Raw genomic sequence first — 24,215 nt, forward strand, 5'->3', positions numbered from 1 at the left:
GCAGTGGTACGCATACCCCTAAACATTTTGTGAATCTTTGTACTTTTGTCTATTTACTGTATTTATTTTTCCCGATTTGAACTATAAAATGGTGATTTTCTTGGGTCAAAATGAGAGTACCCATAAACATTTTTTTAAGGAAAAAAGCACTGGATATATCATATTTCCTTATGTATTTTGAATCCCTGTGGTTATAGCATGTTTAAGAAGACATAACCATTCATGAAACTTAAATCTGTAGAAAACCTGTAGAAAAGCTATGAAGGGTTTGCAAACTTGAAGTGAGACTGGGAAATTCCCCTTTTCCATTTTGCTTATAATCTGATCTATTCATATTCAACCTTGCCTGCCACTCAAATACATATTTCAGTATCATTGTGAATTTAGACAGTGTATTACCCTGAGCTAAATCAATAATTTTGCTATTAATTATTAAGTCATTTCACTTCATTTACTTTATTTACCATGTTATGGTTCAGGCACTTAAAATGACTGCACGTCAACATTTGCTCCTGTAATTCAGTCTTTTATAAAATTTGAATACTGATCTGACAAACAGATCATATATTCATAAAACCATAGCCAATACATTTAAATATCTATCCATCACAACAATATGAACTTCATATATTAGTTCGATAATGCATCACAGGTGTTTTTTTTTATCCGACTAATGTACAGTACAGTCCCAGCGTGATTTTTCAAAGGGCTCATAGGGACAGCTCTTTTATCTAATCAGAACTGTTGTTTTACTTAACGTTTATAAGTATAGGCCTTGTTATATAAGATAAAATAGATATATACACTCAATCAGGAACTGCATCAAAGTGGTTTTTTAAAAAAACCCTAATTTTAAATGTATTTTAAATGTTTGCGCAGGCTAAAAAAATATTTTTGCACTATGAATCAGTACATGCCATTTCTTGTGGATTTCTAGCTGTTCCAAGAACAAGTGCAACCCAGTGCAGTTCGGTGCCGGAGCCACGATTTGGGAAAAGAATTGGAAATGAATTCGCAGTTGGTTCATTGGTTCTTTTTGAGTGTAATCCAGGTTACATACTCTATGGATCAATAGCAATTAGATGTGACACAGTGCCCAATGCGTTGGCACAGTGGAATGATTCCCTTCCTACATGTGTTGGTGAGTAGTTAAAAGTTGTATTTTTGTAAAGGTCTAGTTACTGTCTAATGAAGGATTGTATCAAGTACTGACACATTTGTTCCTGTACTGTTGCCAGCACCCATGCCTTACTGGCCTTCTGTTATATGCAGAATTATTCAAAGTTATCACCAAAGAGAACCAGGAATCCCACCCTTTCTTTTCTGTAGATGTTAAGATTTTTCTCCCTTACATTAGAAAATACCGTTTACACAGAATCACTAAACTCACAGGACTCTGAAAATGTCACCTCATTTTTACACATTTCCAGGGAAACGTTGCAATTCGTCTAAATAGTGCGTTCAACGCACACACTTGTTTACCCTTTTGCTCTATTATTCCTATCTATGGCACTTACATTTTCTAAGATTATGCTGGGTTACATCTAATGGGAACATCAAGGGAAGTTGGCTTCTCTGCACACAGCAGGACTTCCATTTGATCCTGCAGCTCCCAGTGTACTCAAAACTCTGCTTCAGAGACTCCATACCTAAGATATTGACTGCCCAACCCTGCTACTGTGTTCATTCCATCATCACTTCTAAGACTAGGAGACTGAATTAGTTCTACATTCCTGTACCATTACTCATAGTTTCTCGGTATCTTGTATTCTGTCTTAAGCTGCTTTGACCTGTTTACACTCTTCTTTTTTTTATGAGTATGCAACATTTGAAAGTTTGCTTTGTTTCTTCATGATGACAATTCTTCTTAGCTGATAATCAATAGGGAGGAGGGAGGGTCTTACATAAGGGTTTTTATGATCTCAAAGGCTGGTTTTAGTATTTTTAAAACTTAAACCCATCCTATAAGACCTTAGTATCCGTACCTACTCATGTGTTGATATCATTGGCTGAGGTACTCTTCAGGTGCCTTAATCAAATTAAGCACAATGGGTGGCTACAAAAGAAAGAGACTTTCCAGCAGTAGCATCTCTGTTGTGGAAGTCCATCCCCAAGGAGGCCCATCGGGTCATTTAAATACTTACATGTCTTTTCAGCATCAAACACCATTTCATTTTCCCAGATGTTCTAGGCCACTCTTTACCAACTTTGTCGCTCCAAATATTTTGGACCACAACTCCCATCAGCCTCAGCCAACCTGCTTGATGGGTCTGATGGGAGTTGTAGTCCAAAACATCTGCATCAGCTTTATTATGCAGTGCCCTGATATTATTTTTAGCCCTATGGTGTTTGTTTTGTTTTGTCTTTGCATTTCTTTCCCTTGCTTTACTTCTTTCGGGCTGTGCTGTTTAATATCTTGGTCTCTGTTTTAAAGATGTTTGTCTTGTTTGTGTTTTTGCAGAATTTTTAAAAATGACAATGCGATTTTCATCTTGGAGCCAATTTTACTTGCATGCTGCCCACAGAACGATTGTTATAGGATGGCTTATAAATTGAATAAATAAAATAAATTACAAAAGTTAATTTGACCCAAGGAAGGTAGTTGCTCTTCATTAGTGCACATCACTCTTCTAATCTAGGTCATAAATATGCATGAGCTTAAAACTGCTCTGAAGAAAATCAGGTTAATAATTGAAATGCTAGCCATGACCATTTTAAATTGCCGTAGCTCTGTAGCAACTGCCTCAATGTTTCCTTACAGATATCAGCTATCAGTCATTCTGTCTGCTCCTGCTTTTACCAGTAATTATTTAAACTGTTTAAGTGACACTGACCTTTAGTTTATTCATGTAGTCCCTGACAGATTCTATCAGTTATATGCACTACAAAATGTAGCTCCTACATTCATTACTCAGATAAGTTTCCTTCTTCTACATATTCTTCAAGTCCTCATTTTTGTATCTAATGAAATGAGCTCAAGGACTTGATAATGTTGTTCCACCGGAGTGATGCATGGGCTGCTAATGGTACTGATAAAACTTCTCATCAATCATTTCTCCAAGCCATTATAATACCAGCAGAATATCTGTATTTAGATGACAGTCTAATGTGCTTATATTAGAATGTCTAGTTTCTTGACCGCAAGTATCATTCATGTTTAGCATCAAATATCACTGTGGTGCCCTTATGAGTTCTTTCTGTTTATGTCTGTTATTACTGTCATTATTTATTTTGTGTGTTACACAAATGTGGGCTTTACTGTTTTGACAAAAGTAACATTGGACTCCAGCAAAGTCTGCTTTTTTAAAAAAAATGGAGCTGCTTTGCGACAGAAAAAAATAGGCTATATTTTATTTAAGCCCTGAGGGCTCATTACATCTCTAAGAAGCCCTTTTTGACCTAGATCCAGGCCCCCCTGCCTTTTAATCTCAGACTGAATTCTGAGACCGAAACCTGCATCATAAATGGGTTCAAAGCTGAACAAGAAAGCCCAAAATTTCCCAGGCCTAATCTGTTAAAATAAAATGCCCTAGCTAATCTGAGTGCTATTCTGTATTCCATGCTGTAGATCATATTAAGGCTGTGAACCTATACAAGCAAAACTGGGTCTAAGTCACATTGAACTCAGCAGGCCTTACTTCTGAGTAGACATGCTTAGGGCTGTGCTGTAAGTCCATGTATTAAACTATATTAAGTGAGGGCAGATCCACACTGTGCTTTTAAAGCATATCCAATGAACTTCCCTCCCCAAATAAATACACAGTTTATTAAAGGATGCTAGGACTTGGAGCTCTCAGATGGGGAAACAATGGTTCCAGGTTTCGTAAGGGAAATTAATATGCTTTCATAGAATTCTAAGGATCATCTAGTCCAACCTCCCCCCCAAATGCAGGAATTACATCTAAAGAATCCCTGAAAGATGGCCATACAACATCATCATCATCATCATCATCATCATCATCATTATTATGGCAATATTATTATTATTATATAAGCAAACTCGGCCCTCCAGATGTCTTTTTAGCCTACAACTCCCATGATCCCAAGCTAGCAGGACCAGTAGTCAGGCATGATGGGAATTGTAGTCCCAAAACATCTGGAGGGCCGGGTTTGCCTATGCCTGATGATGATGATGATGATGATGATGATGATGATGATTATTGACTTGGAGGAGTACACTAATGATGCACTAGGATTTCTGGGTCATGGGTTTTATTTACAAATAAAATAATATCAGCAACAACATTATTTGTTAATCCATTCTTATTTCTCACAATTACCAGCTTTTTAGAGGATCAATAAAAGTTGTACTTCTTTTTTCCTTAGGAGTCTGCTTAGACGACCTCAGAACATAAATTTATAATGACGATGTGGCATATTGGTTATGTAAATAAATAAAATATGGACTGATTGATTCATTTCATCTCAGATAATGATTAGCTTCTCTCAGCTAGGTGTTGCAAATGGGGAGGCAGCTTGGGGAAGAGACAAGCCCTTCTTCAAGTCTGCTCCCCTTGGTGTTTCTGCTCCTTCATCCTTTAGACTGAACTTTTATAGGGCTGTAGACTACACTCTCCCAAGGCAGAGAGTTGTCTCAGGGATTCAGTACACCTTCTAAGTAGCAGGGTGACTGTAACGAACAGCTGATCTTTCAAACATACTTACCTCTCCTTAACAAGCAGTATCAGATCCTTGGGGATGTCCCCTATTCCAAGAGTGTCCACTGCAACCCTAACCCTATGAGTAAGCCCTGTTGCATTGAGTCAGACTAATTTCTGAGTAGATGTGGTTAAGTTTGCATTGTTAACTTTGGAGAGAGCCTTGCCTTGCAATAGACAGTACATTTTACCATTCCTTAATCTTACTCTAATTGAGTCCACATATAGGACCTGAATGACTACAGAATGTATTATTTAGCAGAAGTGGATGATAACTGTTGAGTGTAAATGCCAGATTCAGCCATTTTGTGTATATATCAGATGTGTTAGAACAGTTTAAGAGTCTTACAATATCATCCAAGCCAGGATGGGTGGGTGTAATGCTGTGTTTTCTTTTCCTGAGGCCATCTTGAACTATAGGATCATACTGTAAAACGGTTCAGATCAATCATGTTTGTAATTCTGTAAGGTTTTGTTACAACCTACTATCCTTGCTGTGATGAATGAAATACAGGGGAACCTCTTCCCACATTTTATGCCTTTGTTTCCAGTGCCCTGTGGAGGAATTTTAACTAAGCGCAAAGGGACCATTTTGTCTCCTGGCTATCCTGAGCCTTATGACAACAATCTGAATTGTATTTGGAAGATCACAGTGCCTGAAGGAGCTGGAATTCAAGTAAGAACGCATAGAATTTTCTTCTGATATCAGTATAGGCTCTCATCTCTGGAAGAACTGAGGGCATGAAGAGTTCAAACCAAACCAGGCAATTAACAACTGTCACAATAGATATAAACCTTTTTCCTGGAGCAATTTACTGTGAGAGACATTCCTGTTGAGAAATATTACTTTTAGTATATCAAGATTAAAATTTTAACAATTTTAACAGTTTTTATAGCTATAATATATGAAAGGTAATTTAAGGTGCTGGAACTAATGACATTTTAGCTGCACGATCCAAACCCTGCCAGGCTCCAACTGGCAGCATGGAGGTGAGGTCAGAGGAGCACTCTTGAACTCTTCCATTCGTTTACTAGCTACAAGTGGTAAAATTACCTCTTCTGCAAATACTGTCAAAGCTGCAGGAGTTCTGACCTCTTTTTCACCTGGTGACCCTACACCCTTGTGCAAATTAATTGAAACAAAGCATGTTTTCTATCTTACTCGTAATCCTGTACTGAAAACAAACATGAAAAGTCAGTTGATCATTATGCTGTCAGAAGCCTGCAGCCAATAGAAGGAATGATGCGCTCGCCACAATATATTGAAGTTCTCTGAAAGATAATTATTCCAGAGCTGGAAAAGAGGTATCCTGACGGTACTGGGATATTGCAGCAGGACCTAGCCCCCTGTCACACATTGAAAGTGGTGAAGAAATTCATGACAGAGTAGCAAATACAGGTTCTTGATTGGCCAGGGAATTCCCTGGACACAAATCCCATTGAGAATTTGTAGGCTACATGCAAAAGTTGCCTCCGTGCTGTAGACTGAAGAAGCTCATTCAGGCACTGATTCAAGTGTGGTACAGGGATCCAAAAATCAACAGTGACTATTTGAAACTAGTAGACTCCATGCCAAACCATGTTCAAATTCTGCTTAAATAGTGGAGGTCATATCCATTACTAATGTACGTATATGTTAGTTTTGTACATGTATATGTGAGTTTTGTACAATAAACTACATTGTTTGTTTCAATGAATTTGCACAAGGGTGTAAGAAGTTCCCAGTTTTGATCTCTTCTTTCTCTGAAAAGAAATAAAAAAGTGTCAGGTATCAAGACTGTGAAGTACCCTGGCCAGAGAGCTGCTGCCATTATAGTACCAGATCAGATGAGCCAATAGTATGATTCATTATAAGGCAGTTTCATATTTAGAACTGGGGGTGACCATCCTCAGCTCCTTTATGCAGTATATTTCACACAGCAGAATCTCTATGTAATTAAGTTATATGAAGACCTGACAAACCCTCCCACCCAGTCTATTTTCAGAAAGCTAACATTTTTTCCCCAGTTTGTTAACAGTGAGAAATACCCAATTAACTGGAAACACTATTTTATTCCCCTTATCCCAGAACTCAGGATATAGGAATAAGCATAGTTTAGAGAACTTCGTTGGCCTTTATGGTGTCTGTTAGTTGTAGGAATGGAGGAAGAATCTTTTCAAAATGGATTTCTACACATAATTTGGTAGTGTAGGCCCAGTTTGCCCATGCTGAACCACCTCAAGAGTTGAATGACCACATATGTCCTGGTTGCTTGTGCATTGTTGCATTTTGTTTTGTTTTTAAAAGCCCGGCTAATTGTATGCAAAAATTATAAAGAAAAAGCTTATAGAGTCCAGGGGTGTGTGTAACCATTATTTGAAGTTGTTTCTATTATTTTATGTTTATTACCTACTGAGACTTGGCCCAAATTCATTACTCCGGGTAGAAGCAGACATTCAGCAAGGAAGAGAGGATTCCAAATCATGTTTGCCATTGATGTGCAAATTGGTAATAGGAGAGCATTTGGAGACCAAAAGGAGGATGGTTTAACCTTCCTCATTGCCTTCCCCCCCCCCACTCTTCTTTTCCTGATGGTTCCAGACATGTCATCTAGTCTAGTGGTGAAAGTGTCCATGGACAATGGTTGATTTGGAAAAATATCTGAACAAGGGATGACTGAAGTAACCCTTCTTCCCACTACTTCACCCATACACGTGTCCCAACTTTATTTATTGGCAGTGAACATGTGGTTGGAAGTCTCATTGTTACCATACATCTAGCTCTCCTTTCATGCAGGGCAAAACTTTTTGGGTGTCCACCATTATTAGGTAAGCATTGCTAACTTCTGTCAGCAAGCACAAATACCAGTACTTTGTAGAACAGGTGGATATTACAATGTCAGAAGAAATGGAGATAACTGAGGACAGTATTAGATGTTATACGAGGTACTCACCTTGCATGCCTAGTTGAACCCAGTTTTCATTGCAAGCCTTCACTACTTGCAAAAAGTATAGCTGCTGAAAATATACTTTTTATGATAGTTGTGAATCTGGGGAAATTGTAGAATTTGCAATTCTCTCATAATTTTGCCATTAACTTTTTCTTCTTCATAGGTACAGGTTATAAGTTTTGCAACTGAGCATAACTGGGACTCTTTGGATTTTTATGATGGTGCTGATAATAATGCTCCGAGGCTTGGAAGCTATTCAGGTGAATGGAAAGAATGACTACATTTCTGGTACTCCCTTTTATGATAAACAATCAACCTGTGCCACTTCTGAAGATGCCAGCTATAAAGATATGGAATTGGGTTCACGTAATACATAATACATCTTCTGGAACGAGTTAGAGAGTCAAAGCTGCATGCCAGATTTCTGGGGTTTCATTACCCATTGCTACCATATATTGATGTCTGCATTAAAACATATTGTATTGCCATTTGCTGCTACACATCACATATATTGTGAGTGCAGGGTGGTGTGAATTATATTTCCAATATTTGTCGTCTAGAGCAGATCCTGTTACCAATACTAGACTTCAAAAAAAAAAATTGGCTCTTAATGGATTTTGTACTATGCAACCTGGATGGAAGTTGAATACAAATAACACAATATCCAGGATCCACTGAAATGTCTAAATCTAAGATTCTTCTGCATACAAAACCATTCATGTGCCTGTGAACCACAGTCACCAATGCATCCTCTTCTTCCTTTCCCCATTACTAGCTATATCATTATTCTCATTCCTTTCCTCTTCCAAACTAGCCCAAGAACCCTAGGAACCTATTTCTTTGGCTTGTTCAGTTGATCAAGCTGCTGTTTCATCATCTATTTTCCCTTCAGGGCTTCCTTAGTCCTCTTGTGTAGATGGAAGGCATAACATCATATCTCTTGCTTGATCTGAATTGCCGCCTCTTTGAATGTGATGCCTGGTTGAACAGCTTGGATTACTGAAGTGTTTCAGTCATGGTTCGGCCACTCCTTTGATATACTATAAGTAATAAATAGTGTACTGTTCAAACTCTCAACAGTATTTACTGTCATCTGGAACATGTAGCCTTTCTGAATTTTCAATACTCTAGCCTTTTTCTGCTTTACTAATACCCAGCCTTATTTGTTTTTCTCCTGCTAACTTAGTCCCATCATCAGTGGTCAGCTAGTGTGGGCACTGGTGGAGAGTCCCAGGGGCTAAAAAGGCCCCTCTAAGAATTTAATTTTAGAAACTTTTAAATTTGGTACCAGACTTTTAACCTAGAGGTTCCTACATAACTTCCCTGTCGCTTTTTACCTGGTCTGTGCAGCTTTTGGTCAGCTGCTAGGCTTATGATGCAAACAGAACAAATGAGGTTATCGTCCATCACCAAGAGTTTTATTTGAAGGATACATGCACAAAATTTCACATAAGCATATAAAGAAGAGAAAACACTTCTTACATTCTCAGGGTAGTAGTGATTAAAGGTGGCAATGATGATCGGTCGGCCCAGGATCCCATACTCTCCAGCTCATAATTCAGAGGCAGGGGAACAGTCAAAGAGAGTTCACAGCTGTGTCCTGACATGTCTCTATTCCATCTTATACAGTTGCTTGTCTCTTCACTCCTTTCTCTTTCTTTCATGATGGCCTCTGACCATGTGTACAGTGGTGCCTCGCAAGACGAAATTAATTCGTTCCGCAAGTTTTTTCTTCTTGCGAGTTTTTCGTCTTGCGAAGCACGGTTTCCCATAGGAATGCATTGAAAATCAATCAATGCATTCCTAGGGAAACCGCCTTCAGACCAGGTCCGGGGACAGTCTGTCCCCCGACCTCTTCTGAAGGCTGGTGGGGGGCAAGGACTTCTCTGCTGTCCCGGGGCGATCTGAAAATGCTGGCGGGTGGCAGCGAACGCTTCGCTGCCACCCTCAAGCATTTTAAAAGCTCCCGGGACAGTGGAGACTTCTCCGCTGTCCCGGGGCGATCTGAAAATGCTGGCGGGGGGGCAGCGAACGCTGCGCTGCCGCCCGCCAGCATTTTAAAAGCCCCCGGACAGCGGAGACTTCTCCGCTGTCCCGGGGCGATCTGAAAATGCTGGCGGGCGGCAACGCAGCGTTCGCTGCCCCCCGCCAGCATTTTCAGATCGCCCCGGGACAGCGGAGAAGTCTCCGCTGTCCCGGGAGCTTTTAAAATGCTGGAGGGCGGCAGCGAAGCATTCGCTGCCGCCGGCCAGCATTTTCAGATCGCCCCGGTACAGCGGAGAAGTCTCTGCTGTCCCGGGAGCTTTTAAAATGCTGGCGGGCGGCAGCGCAGCGTTCGCTGCCCCCGCCAGCATTTTCAGATCGCCCCGGGACAGCGGATAAGTCTCCGCTGTCCCGGGAAGGCAGGCGGCGGGAGCAAAGACTTTTGCCCCCCGCCGGCCTTCAGAAGAGGTCCAGGACCTCTTCTGAAGGCCGGCGGTGGGCCAAAGTCTTTGCTCCCCCCCACCTGCCTTCAAAAGCCATCGGGATAGCGGAGAAACACGCTGCGCTTCTCAGCTATCCGGGGAAGGCAGGCGGGGGGGGGGGGAGCAAAGACTTTTGCCCCCCGCCGGCCTTCAGAAGAGGTCCAGGACCTCTTCTGAAGGCCGGCGGAGATTTCCCTATGGGCTTTCTTCTTGCGAAGCAAGCCCATAGGGAAATTCGTTTTGCGAAGCACCTCCAAAACGGAAAACTCTTTCGTCTTGCGAGTTTTTCGTTTTGCGAGGCGTTCGTCTTGCGGGGCACCACTGTACACCCAAATGTCCTCCACATGTGCTGTCTGTGACTCATGTCCCTAGATGTTAACTTCCTATTTTTCATATATGTGTGTTTCCCTAGAATGTGGGTATGTGCAGAGTATCTCTTACCTTTGTTCTGTTTGTTCCCTTTTTTCCATTCTTGCTCAAGCCTAACCACAACCTATATTTCCTGCTCTAGTACAGGCAGATATTAAAGTAAGTGTGAAGTAGAAATAGGACTTGAAGCTGAGTTCCAGTGCCATGCAAGAGAAATAATTTATGGCTCTAAATTTCTCCTCCCCCCACTCACTTTCTTACCTGACTGTGCCAACACTCATGGCCCTCTGTGCTTGAAATCTCATTTGGTCATTTTAGCTATGGTGGGCGACAGTGCCACTTTTGGATGGGAGCCAAGTTCAGCTTCAAACAGTTGTGGTTATCCAGTATCTTAATGTACCTAAAATGCAAAGCCCTGGCCTGTAGGGCTATAGATTTGATAGGGGTGGAGAGGGTGGTGAGTGGTGGTGCTGTTGTTGTTTTTGCTGCTGCTGCTGCTGCTGTAACAGGAGCAGTGGAAGACAAAGGAAAAACGCTGGGCAGTCGCATTGTTGGGCGTGGCATATTTATCAGTGGTCCACTGGCAGCCTTTTGCAAAGGAGCTGCTGAAATCGGATGCTTGCCCTGAACCATTGCCAAACACTCTTGCCACTATATATTTTTTTGTAATTATAGCAAAATTCCAGAAGATACAATAGAGTTAAACCAATCATGTTGAGATAACTCAGTTGGCGGAGCGTGAGACTCTTAATATCAGGGTTGTGGGTTTGAACCACACATTGGGCAAAAGATTGCACAATTCTGTGATTCTGTGATTTTACTGTTACCTTATAGGGGTAAGATGGAGTCATTCTACAAACTGGAGAATGTTTGATTTTTGTGTGTGCATGCAAGATTTCATACATTTAAAGACAAAATCCAAGGAGCATAATTACTCACTGTACTAACATGATTTTTTCTATTTTCATTTCCCCCAGGAACTACAATACCTCCACTTCTCAACAGTACATCCAACAACTTGTATCTAAACTTTCAGTCAGATATTAGTGTGTCAGCTGCTGGATTCCATTTGGAGTATACAGGTAATGTGCATATGATATATGTTATGCTTGTGTAAGCCAGGATAGTTTTGGAGACACAAAGGATTGCCTTCAAACCATTCAGGTCTTGATCTAGTTGACAGAGTTAGCATAACAGGATTGGGTGTCAATTTGCCTTTTAAAAATTATTATTGTCATTATTTCTGGCTCACCCTGTGCTCCTCTTGTTGCCACAAATAATGTTATTCAGCCTTTAAAGTGAAATGACCTCTTGCAAATAGAATTCTGTCAACAATTTAAAGATTATTCCCCTATAAAATATTGTAGATCTGTGGTTACTTTGGAATTATCCTACAACAGAATGCAATTACGGAACTGGATTAGTGATCAAAATGGGAGAACCAAAAGGGCATCCCCTCACCCACCACAGTTTCCATATCTTTCTTTTCCAAATGTCAGTCTTCATTTTGTCTCTACTGAACATGCTGAACAGAGGTGGCTCTAGAGGGTGCACCTGGTGTAGCTTCTGGGGCACCAGAGAAGTTCCACCACCAATGGAAGGCAAAAAGGTGGGAGGTGCCAGATTTTGGCATCACCCAGGATGCCACTGAAATTTGAACACCAAGGTTCACCACTGTGCTGGAACGTCATTGGGATGTTTTTTGTCGAATTGCTGTTTTAGGTTTTAACAGAATATTTCTACTACTATAGAAACCTCGGAGTTGCCTCAAGCATCCTGACACTTCCCTAGTGTTTCTCAGAAGTACCATTTTGACCTCAGCCCTGTTAGGACTTACCACCTTTTTCAGCTTTTAGAAGGATGGTTGTGGGAAAATATAGATGGAAGAAAGTGTTAGATGACATGTTTCAGGTTCTTTGGAAGTCAATGTAAAAGTTTTTGTATCTTTTTAAAAATAAGTAATTAAATTCAGGAAGACCAGAGCCACAAACTGAAGTGTTGTTATCAGTATATCTGACTGATTTTTGTTTACTGCCTCAACCATTTTGCAATGTGACCAGAAAGTGTTGAATTTTGGATGTTCGATAGCAGTAGTTATGATAGAGATGTGTATTTGTATTTGTTTCATCTGCTGTCATGTAATCCTCTTCTTCCACCTTGCATTTTACTGCCTTGCTGTCGTGTTTCCAAAGATATCGGAGTAATTGGTTGTTTTAAAGCTAGGAGGAGAGGAAAAGAGTGTTGAGATTTCAGGGAGTTGTCACCATTATGTATTGATCTCAGTAACTGTTCCAGTCATTGCACCTGGAATATATCTTGTAGGTGCCTAGAGTACTCATTTGCATACCTGTGATTGACAGCTGAACAATTGATAGTAAATAGAATGGAAACAATTTCACTCCTCTGCACATTTCGCAGACTGATTCCATCTTTGTCACAACTGTGGACAAAGCCAAGACTGTTGTTTTAGAACACAATATGGTGGAAGACCACAGCTCAGTGCTAGAGCAGTTGCATTGCATATTCAATCCATAGCATCTCCAGTTAAACAAAGATCAGATGGCAGGTGATGTGAAGGAACTCTGCCTAACACCTTGGTCAGTGTAGAGCTAGATAGATCTGGTATAAGGCTACCTCCTTAGGAAAGACACAGACAGTCAGCAGATACATGAGATCTGATTAGGAAGTAAAGGGGTAGAAGAGAGATGGGAAACCTGCCCTTCAAGTTGCTGTTGGAGTCCAGACTCCCATCAGCCCTAGCCAGCATGGTAAATGCTAAAGGCTGATAGAAGTTTCAGTCTCTCAACATTCCAAGGGCCATGTATTCTCCTTTCCAGGGGATGGGGATGGATAATATCGAGAAACATTTAGCTAGTGATCCTGTGAGCATATGTCGGGTGATTTCAGAGGTAATCCAAGGCAGAAGCCTCAAGCTCCATCTTTATGGGACCCTCCAGTACTTAAACCAAAATACCAGAAGCTGAACTGCAGTTACATGCTCAAATTAAAGACGATAGATCCTGGCCAAGACAATTTATAGAATGAATTTCTATAAAACCCGGTCTTCCCTAGCAAGGTGATTATTGTCATGGTAAATGACAATAAAAAGCCTTTAGACACTGAAGAATGATAAACCACTTGTTGTTGTTTTTTTGGAAGTATGTAAACATATATACATATACGTAATCATGCGCTAAGCCTGATCATGACAACCACAATCTCCCACGTTATGGTATTGCAAGAGTCTTCTTATAATACATGGAGTCAATTTTATACAAGCGAATTCAAGGAAGATTTTAAGGAACTCTCTCACAATATGGTATGTCATAAATGTTGCTGTCCAAGATGACCTGATCTGTGGATTTTTCTCTGAAACATGTGGGGTGGGGGGAGGTTGACACATTTATTTCTTCATCAGCTGCAGCTTTTTGCCTATTTAATTAATTGGTTACAGGTGGAGAATTGGAATAGCAGGATAGTATTCTGAGATTTATTGGGTGCTCAATTATATTAATATCCCTGTATCTACTATGTGTTCTTCTGATTATCTATTCAGACAAAAATGTATATGAATTCTGTGTGCGCGCTACAAACTAGATAATATCTGTCACTTTAACAATCAGTAACTGACAAAAAAATCCATATATATAGAGATACTGCCTCAAAAAATGGAAGAGTAAGCAATTGCTTAAAGAAATATGTAGCCTAACTATGCTTTCCTCCAGTTTCATTTGGGATTACTCATTTTAAAAGGCTATATTAATAATTAAAAGGGTATTTGTGAACAATTAACTTCAGAAAAGGAGAGCAGGTGAAAAAAGCAGCCATAACTCAGCACTATGTAATCTTTGTCTATAGACTTTGAGAATTCTTGGAAAAATTGTGAGGTTCCTGCAGACTGGAGATGGGAAAATGGTTCCTCATCTTCAAAAAAAAGGGGAGGGGGAGAGAAACCCAGGCAACTACAGACTGGTGAGCTTGATGTTGATACCAGGAAAAGTCTGAGAATTGAAAATTAAACAGTCAGTCTATGAGCACTTAGAAAATGATGCTGTGAAAAATAAGACCCCAGTGTGGGTTCCCCAAAAACAACCAATGCCAGATGAATCTCATTTCTTTTTACATATATATAAAGTTACATGCTCAGTGAATCAGGGGAATGCTGTGGACATAGTGTATCTTGATTTCAGTAAGGCTTTTGACAAAGTCCCCCAAGATATTCTTGTGGAGAAACTGGTAAAATGCACATATACTTTGGTATACGTGGCATGGAACATGTTGCTTGAGTACACAGATTTTATTTATATATTTCAGAAATAGCAGCTGTGGGGCCCAATTGAGATCAGTACCCTGGAATGGAGCAATAGAAGTTTGAGGGCCTTTAGACTTCACACACACACGGCCTGCAAGTTCACTTCCAATCCACACCTGCAATTTGCTTGGCGCTATGGGTTAAACCACAGAGCCTAGGACTTGCTGATCAGAAGGTCGGTGGTTCGAATCCCCGCCATGGGGTGAGCTCCCATTGCTCGGTCCCTGCTCCTGCCAACCTAGCAGTTCGAAAACACTTCAAAGTGCAAGTAGATAAATAGGTACCGCTCCGGCGGGAAGGTAAATGGTGTTTCCATGCACTGCTCTGGGTTGCCAGAAGCAGCTTAGTCATGCTGGTCACATGACCCGGAAGCTGTACGCTGGCTCCCTCGGCCAATAATGCGAGATGAGCATCACAACCCCAGAGTCGGCTGCGACACGACCTAATGGTCAGGGGTCCCTTTACCTTTAATAAAAACTCCCATTGGAGCAAATTGGACTGCTGTTGCTTATCCTTAAACCAGGGAGAAGAAACTTCTTGTTCTCTCCCTCTCTCTCAGGCCTCATATTCCCAGACCTAATCTATGGGGTACATATGAGGTAGCCAGAGCCAGAGGCAAAGTGTTCTATGTAAACTAACCATGAATACCCTGGACCACAGCTTGCCCACCTGGGTTTTAAAACCTTCATGACCTGGGAGCAATGTACCTTAGAGATTGTATGAGTCCTTGCCACACTTGTAGTTGATCAGGCCCTGCTTTGCACTGGAAAGAGCAAAGCTTTTACGTAATTCCTCCAAGGCTTTGGAATCAGCCCCCTAATAACAGTTAAAGACTGTTTATCCTCTTGTGATCTTCTAGGGATGTTGTGAGATCTGTGTATTTTTGAAGGCTTTCAACTGTTGAAGCAATTTGTAGGCTGCTCATACTTTCTTCAGTGGCTTCCTTAGGATTTTTTGTTTGTACTCCATGTTTAATTATTGTTTTAAAAGGTAGAATTGTGTTTAATTACATTTGGATGCAGACTGATTTGAGTATGGGAAAACTGTTATGTAGAGCTTTAAATTGATATACAGATATATATTTTTTGAAATGCATTAAAATATTGCCGTGTAATATTTGGAGGCCAAAGTTATTTGAAAGGGAAACAGAGAATACTTGCTAAAATCTGACGCATAGCTATCAACGTTTCCCTTTTTTTAAGGGAAATTCCCTTATTCCGAATAGGATTCCTCACAAGAAAAGGGAAAAGTTGACAGCTATGATCTGAGGTGCTTGAATTTTTCCTTTATCCTGGGTGCAGAGTCATAGCCATCCTTCCTCCTCAGTTGAGACACTTTTCAAAGTTGGGCTTCAAAGGAATGGCTGGAGAAGTGTATCCATAACCAATGAAAATAGGTTTGTATAACCCTGTTTCTGTGCCATGGTGGGAAATCATTTTTTAAATGGAAGCTGACATGTCACAGTTTTGTACATGCTGCATTTCATAGTGTTGTTAGGTGGGGTAGTGTACACACGGAACATCACCATGACCCTAGCTAGAATAAGAGACTTTTGTTCGATATTCAGAGATGAGTAGAGTTACTGGATGTCCTTATCAGGGGTGGCTTTAGGGTAGCATGACCAGCTTGGGGTGGCACAACCATGCTGTAGAATGGAGCTAGAGAGATTGGGGGGGCACCAAATTTTAGTGTTGCACAAGTTGCCACTGAAATTTGAGAGCCCAAACTTTGCCACTCACTTTATGAGAGATCCATACTTCACCAGATGAGGATGAGGGTGGGTGAGTGTCCCGAATTCTTCGCGGCACTTTAGCAGAAATGCTCAGAGTTCCAGGTTCTTCAGTGCAGTATTATTTATTGTGAGCTATACAGTGGTACCTCGGGTTAAGAACTTAATTCGTTCTGGAGGTCCGTTCTTAACCTGAAACTGTTCTTAACCTGAAGCACCACTTTAGCTAATGGGGCCTCCCACTGCTGCCATGCGATTTCTGTTCTCATCCTGAAGCAAAGTTCTTAACCTGAAGCACTATTTCTGGGTTAGCGGAGTCTGTAACCTGAAGCATATGTAACCTGAAGCGTATTTAACCTGAGATACCACTGTATATATACAAATATCTACAGAAGCAGTTCATACAGTCAGACAGAGCACCTGGCTGCACCTTAAGGCAAATAGGAAGACCCTTTCTTTCTGACCACACTCTTCTACACCACCACCTTACTGCTGGACAGGTTTCCCTTTTAAACCGATGGCAGCCAATCAACTGTCAGCACATTACAGCTGAGTCATTCTGACCCAGCACCTCCATAGAAAGTACATTCTCCATTCTATTTCCTGATTCATCAATTCCATATCTTGTACTTGATATAGCTTTATTTCTTTCAAGATCTCCTGCGACTTTGGCTTTACTCTCAGTTTTTTCTCTCCTTCTTTTATTTTTTCCAAAATTTTATCCTTTTTCTCATTTCGGCTTCTCTTTTTTATTGCATTCTGTTGAATCAGGAACCCTCTCATCACAGCTTTACTTGCATCCCAGATTACTCTTTTTTCAACATTAGTAGTCATATTTATTTCAAAATAGTCTCTCAAAGTTTTTTGGGCCTTTTTATATACTTCTTCATCTCTAAATAAAGTGTCATTCATCCTCCATCTAAAGGAACCGGGTGTTATTTGCTTCATCTCCATCTTTACAGCGTTATGGTCTGAGCAAGTTTTACAGCAGATTTCCACTTTCTTTATCTTTGGTGCCATTCCTCTAGTAATCCAGATTTGGTCAATTCTAGTCCATGTTGTCTTAGCTTCAGAGAAGAAAGTTCCCTCTCTCCCCAGGGGGTTCTTAGTTCTCCAGATGTCAATCAAGTCCATATTGTCAGTCAATTCAAAGAAAGTTTTTGGTAGTCTACCATCTTTGGTGACTACCTGTTTTTGTGCCTTATCCATATTTGTAGATACAACTCCATTCATGTCCCCCATCAAGATTATATTATAGTCCATATAGTCCAGAAGAACCTCATGCAACTTCTAAAAAAATTCAGATTTCCCCTTGTTCGGTGCATACACCCCTACAATCAAAAATTTCTCTCCTTGAAATTGAATTTCAATAGCCAAATATCTTCCTTGTTCATCTTTAAAAATTAGTTTCGGTGAGAATTTCTCCTTTGCATATAACACCACTCCTCTCTTTTTGACCTTATCAGACGAAATAAATTCTTCTCCCAGTCTCTTATTGATAAGTATTTTCCTGTGTAACCTCATTACATGTGTTTCCTGTAGACAAATCAAGTCCAATTGTTCTTTTCTTAATATATGAAAAACACCTTTTCTCTTTCGAGGGGAGTTAAGTCCATTACAATTCCAACTTAGAAGTTGCAGAGCCATGATGAGTTACTTATTCTTCCCTCCAACTGCCCCGAGTTGTTGTTCTTCTTCTGTCGGTGGTATGTCTTTCCCTGGTCCAAAAAGTCCGAATGATAAATTTGCTATGTCTGCAATTCCTTTTCCTGATGCAGTTGGTTCCTCTCCAGCTTCCACTTCCTTCTGTAAGTCCTCCTCGTGATCATTCAAAAATTTGTCTTTATCATTCACTGTCCTTATTCTTATTTTTCTTCCTTTATATTTGAAAGATAGGCCTTGGGGAAATTCCCATCTAAAAAGTATTCTGTTTCTTCTCAGTAAACCCACAAGATCTCTGTAGTAGGCCCTTACATCCAAAATATGTTTGGGTATATCCTTGAAGATCTCCACAAATGAATCTTCCATTTCCAAAGTTCTTTGATAGTGCAAATTTAAAATTTTGTCTCTTTCTTCTTTTGTTCTTAAGGTAATCAAACAATCTCTTGCTTTGTTCTTTCTTTGTCTTCTACCAAGCCTAAATGCACTCACTATCGTAAACTCTTCCTTCCCCAGGTCCTGTTGCCAAAAATCTACAAATTCCTTTGTGAGGAAGTCTACCAAATTGTCTTTCTCACTTTCCGGTACTGCTCTGAGTCTTAAATTCCTCTCTTTCCCTTGTAATTCAATCATAGACAGTGTCAAATCATGATCCTCAAGTTTCTTATATACCGGTGGTATCTTCTCTTGGACAGCGGTTGCAATTTCCTTAGCTTCCTCAGCTAGCTTCCGAGTCGAGGCCGATTCCTTCAATAATTTTTCAATAGACTGTGTATTAGAATTCACCTTCTTTCCCAGTTCATTTATACTTGTAGTGTTCAAATCAATTTTTGCTGAGGCCTCAGCTACTTGTTTGTTTGTCTCTGCAACCTGTTTAGCTAAGTTTTCCAGAGATGCATTAATTTTACCAAGTGCCTGAGCCAATAAGTCTTCTGATGACATAGCTTTTGGCTTAACTTGCGAAGCAGCAGCTCCTACTATGCCTGCTGCTCCGGATGTTGAAGCCCTTCTCTGATGTGTAGTGTCAGTCTTGTATTGTCTACCAGACCTGGTAGTCTTTTCCTGTGTCAGCTGTATCTTCCCTTTCTCATTTGCCATAGCACTCCCATACAAAATCCAAGGTCAGTCTCATGCCTGGTAACTTTGTTTTGAAAAGGAATTTTCCAGGCTAAGTTGCTTAGTGGCTTAATAATTGTTACAACATAATCTCCTCTAGGGGGACACACTTCCAACTTCACTTGCAACTTTTAAAACAAATATAGTCCTTATAAGTCCCCATTATCCCTTAAAAAGCCACAGTTTCAATGTCCTTAAAAGTTACTTTTTGGTCCAGATCAGTTCAAAAAACAATGTATCTTTTCACAGAGTATCAGTGTTCTTTACCCTTAATGTGCTGACAGTTCTTCCCACTAATCAGCTTCCCCTGTCAAAGGCAGTCCGTTCCCAGATTTTAGAGGCAGCAGATATAACTTTACTTCCCTCTTTCCTTGCAGGTAAATGATGCTCAAATTTCTCCCCTCCACTCCTGCAAACAGGAGGGGGATCGCTTTTTTGGTGTTGGATTTGGAATCTTTAAAAAACGTCTTTCAAAGTTACAGCTTTACAATCTCTTTGCTTTGATCTATTTACAAGCTGGAAAGGCAGACTTCCTGTTTATGCCTTTCCCGTTTCGGTGCCAAATTTACTCAATTTTTCTTCAATTATTTTGCTTACTCCTACTTATGGGTAGTTGCTTTGAATTCCAATTGTCCAGAAAGAAATCAGCGCTCTCCGACCATGGCTTGCGGCTTCACTCTGCGAAGAGGATAGACGACTCTCAGCTCTGCGCTGCTCACCCCCGTTCCATTCGGAAGCCTTTAAAAAGGCTCCTTCGCAGCAGGGGGGGCGCAAATGGAGCCCGCCGCCGAGTCTCTGGTTCACAGGCTTCACCACCTGTGATTTCTTCGGGTCCCCGCTTCGCCGCAGCGGCCAGACCCAGTCCTCGCAGAGCCGGTTCCCTCCGGAGCTCAGAGGGAACCCGCCATTAGTCGCTGGCGCTGACCGGAAGTCATACTCTGGCTTCTCCTCAGATCGTATAAATCTTTCGCCTTTTACCTCCATAGAAAGTACAGTGGTGCCTCACAAGACGAAATTAATCCGTTCCGCGAGTCTCTTCGTCTTGCGGTTTTTTCGTCTTGCGAAGCACGGCTATTAGCGGCTTAGCGGCTATTAGCGGCTTAGCGGCTATTAACGGCTTAGTGGCTTAGCGGCTATTAACGGTTTAGCGGCTTAGCGGCTTTAAGAAAAAGGAAACAAACTCGCAAGACGTTTCGTCTTGCGAAGCAAGCCCATAGGGAAATTAGTCTTGCGGAACGACTTAAAAAACGGAAAACTCTTTTGTCTTGCGCGTTTTTCGTCTTGCGAGGCATTCGTCTTGCGAGGTACCACTGTATTGTATCAGCCTGTTGCATCAACTAGCAAACTCAAGCCTGCAGACTTATTATCTTACACAGCATTCTGTGAATCCCAACAGTGAGATGGTGGTGCTTATTTCCAATAGTTTTGGAAAGAGAGAGGATTCAAAATTGCCATGTAGAGCCAAGCCCTTGTAGGTCTCCCTTGTGACTGCGGTCAGGGGTGGGTATGCATGTTACATTTATTTTCTGCCTACTCCCGTGCTGGTCCCGGGGGGTTACCATGCGGCGTGGTCCGAGTCCAGTCCAAGGTTGAGGGTGTGGTATGAAGGCTGTCCATCAAGGCTGAAGCAGGGTCCAAGGCAAGGAGTCGGGTGAGGTCAGGAACTCTGGCAGAAGAACAAGACAGGGTGCCGGCAGGAACAGGTTACCAACAATGTTGTTCCCGCAACCTGGGACTGGGCTGACTGGCTTTTATCTGCCCCGAGGCATAGGGCAGTCCCGGTCCACAGGTGACTTGCCTCTCCTGGCCTGGAGGCGAGCACTCCTCCTGCGAGAACTTAGTTACCTCCGCCTCTCTGCCCTGAGCCTCTGCAGCTCAGGAGAGGCTGGAGGGTTACCGGACCCAGAGGCAATCTCCTCTTCACCTGACGGGACTGAGAGTGGAGCACCTGCAGGCAATGGGTCCTCGATCACCTCCCGATCCAGAGCAGACTCAGCTGGTGTCTGCTCCTGAGGATCCGGCACAGGTGAGGACCCTTCAGGCTCATGCTCCAGCCCCGGCTCAGCTGGTTCTGGAGGCGGGGACTCCTGTGCAGGCTGGGATTCCTCAGGTTCAGCCTCTGAATCCAACTCCCAGGCCATCACACTCCAAGGATTTGCAGTTATACATTTATTTAATTATATCTTCACACTTGTGCTGCGAGATCGGTTCGGCTAAGATTTAGTGAAATGTGCTAGGCCGTTTGCCAAATAATGATTTAAACATGCACATCCCATGTGCCTGCACATAGTGATTAACCTTATAGAGGCTGCAGATGGGTTATGGATTGTAACTTTGTTGAACCATGGAATAAATTCCTATGTGATTTCAACAAGCAGCAAGTTTAAATGGTTAAGTAATTAGTGCTGCACAATAAATAGCATGGTTTCATCAGAATTTATCATATTGTTATTCTGCACAAGGCCACAAATGGTCGTCCGATTAAGCTGAATATACATCTAAACAAGGTTTTTATTAAGTGAACACAGTAGATTGTTACTTTCAGTTGTTTAGGTTCCATTAACAGCTGTGCTAAGTCTCCAAAACAGCATTAAGATAAATAGTTTCAAAGAACCCCCAAGCAATTTCCCTAGTCCAGAGCCGCAGAAGTTCAAATAGTTACAAGTAATTTTCACTATGTGAGCTGTAATTTGAAAAGGCTTTTTATTTTATTTTTAATTGGCATATCTGACTTGGCTGAATGTTACTTTACAAGCAAGCTTTTCAGACATGGGCAATCACTTTTGTAAGTGATGCCTATTCAGTTTTAAGCCAATTTTAATGCTGGCCTAACAACCAGAAGCAAGTCCTTCACATTGAATATTTAAACATCATGCTTAATTTTTAAACACTTGAGATCTTTATGATTATTAAACTGGTGGCTGAAGCACTTTTGGAATCTTGTCTCCTGAAAGGAACTCATACTCTCCTTTCTGCTCACAGGGATTGCTGTGGATATGCTGCAGAATGCCTTTTCAATTCTTTCAAATCACCACCCCCAAATTGGTTTGCTTGCCATTTATACCTAGACAATTATTAGAAATCAGAGGTTCCTAAAGAAAAATACCAAATGCTCCTCAATGAGAAGATGAATCATGGTGGATATGCTTTCCTAAAAGACACATACCACACACAATCAATCCCCTGCAATTTGCAACTGTAAAGAAGTATTTAATCTTCTGGAGTATGTTCTCATTTCATCTGGCTTTTTTGCCTAATAATAATAATAATAATAATAATAATAATAATAATAAATTTATTATTTTTTACCCTGTCCATCTGGCTGGGTTTCCCCAGCCACTCTGGGCGGCTTCCAGCAAAAGATTAAAAGTACATTAAAACATTAATCATTAAAAACTACACTAAACAGGGCTGCCTTCAGAGGTCTTCTAAACATCAGGTAGTTATTTATTTCATTGACATCTGATGGGAAGGCATTCCACAAGGTGGGTGCCGCTACCAAGAAGGCCCTCTGCCTGAGTTAGAGTATTATTTATTTATTTATTTATTTATTTAATTTCTATACCGCCCTGAATCCGAATCCAAGCCCCCAACAGTCTACTGTATACTCCTTTTTTATTATTAGGTTTGCTCCACTATGCTTTGTCCCCTTGCTTGCCACTAAACCTTTCAATCACTCCTGTTTCTCTCCTCTTCCTGGTCTCCTTTCCTTCACCAGTTGCTGGAAACACAAATGGGGAAAGTGCTTTTGCACTTCTCTCATGTTTGCAGGGTTCCCATAGGTGTCTGGTGAGAACAAGACACTGGACTAAATGGGCCTTATGTCTTATGTCTTTAGTCTATATTCGCATCTGGCCGGCACTTTCTTGATCTCCTGCCCTCAGGCAGAAGATATAGAAGCATGATTAGTTGCACCAACAGGGCAAAGAACAGCTTTTATCCATGGGCTGTTAGGCTGCTGAAAGAAAAGATAACAACAGGGCAACTGAAGAACAGGCAACTGAAGTGTATCTGAAGAAGTGTGCATGCACACGAAAGCTCATACCAAGAACTAACTTAGTTGGTCTTTAAGGTGCTACTGGAAGGAAAAAATTTTTTTGTTTTGAGCAGGGCAACTGACTTTCGGGTTTGGTGGGTGTACGTCAGTAAACGAGGGGAATTAAGACTAAGAGAGCTGAGTGGGGGGTGCTTGTGCAATCTCACTGTATACAAGTTGTACAAGTGACAATAAGGTATTTCAATTTCAATTTACTTCAGTCTGACTCTTTCCTGTTGCTGCGAGGCTACGCTGTTTAGCTTTCCAGAAGATGAGCTGCTCCACTCTCACTCCTCCCAGTCACAACTGTGAATCGCTCTGAGGCTCTAGCTGAGTAGCTCCAAGAATTGGCCACATAATCCTACTATAGCTTCTGGTGTCTATGTTTGAGATGCTGTTCACCTGGATGCAGAGGAAGGATATGGAAGCACTGTACCAGACCATGACTGCTGGAGACTTACATGCATATGCAGTCTGGTTCATGAAATATAGTTGGCAATTGGCTCCTTTACCATCCTTTTGTACCTGGTGCTATTTTGATCCGGCAATGCTATCCTAAAACACTTCCCAGAACCCTCTGAAATATTCAGGAGCCCCCTGCCGTGCAGGATGATGTGGGAAGCATTCTTTGAGGTTCTGAAAAGCACCACTTAATAGCTGCAATTCTTCTGTCATAAATCTCAGTGTGTACTTGCTTGACAAATTGAGCAACTGTGTGCTGTATATGTCTGGGGATCTGTTTCTATAATGGAGGAAATTTATTTTGTCATTGTTAAGTTTTTTAACTTTTCACAGCTATAGGTTTGGACTCTTGCCCTGAACCTCAGACCCCCAACAGTGGAATTAAAGTTGGAGACAGATACATGGTTGGCGATGTGGTTTCTTTCCAGTGTGATCAAGGATATTCTCTCCAGGTAGATTTTATTTAGCGTGCATATGTA

General features: G+C 41.2%; 1 protein-coding gene across 4 annotated transcripts in view; it reads left to right on the forward strand.

Annotated features, from left to right (window-relative positions):
• Positions 1–24,215, forward strand: part of CSMD3 (CUB and Sushi multiple domains 3) — a 594,298-nt gene that overhangs the window by 459,408 nt on the left and 110,675 nt on the right. For all 4 annotated transcript variants that reach the window (XM_053395420.1, XM_053395417.1, XM_053395418.1 and 1 more), the window contains 5 exons: positions 938–1,141; positions 5,210–5,334; positions 7,752–7,848; positions 11,400–11,504; positions 24,070–24,188. In XM_053395420.1, the coding sequence (XP_053251395.1) occupies positions 938–1,141; positions 5,210–5,334; positions 7,752–7,848; positions 11,400–11,504; positions 24,070–24,188 (650 nt within the window). The remainder of the gene's footprint in view (positions 1–937; positions 1,142–5,209; positions 5,335–7,751; positions 7,849–11,399; positions 11,505–24,069; positions 24,189–24,215) is intronic.

The sequence above is a fragment of the Podarcis raffonei genome, chromosome 7, assembly GCF_027172205.1.
Source record: "Podarcis raffonei isolate rPodRaf1 chromosome 7, rPodRaf1.pri, whole genome shotgun sequence".
Taxonomy (NCBI): Eukaryota; Metazoa; Chordata; class Lepidosauria; order Squamata; family Lacertidae; genus Podarcis; species Podarcis raffonei.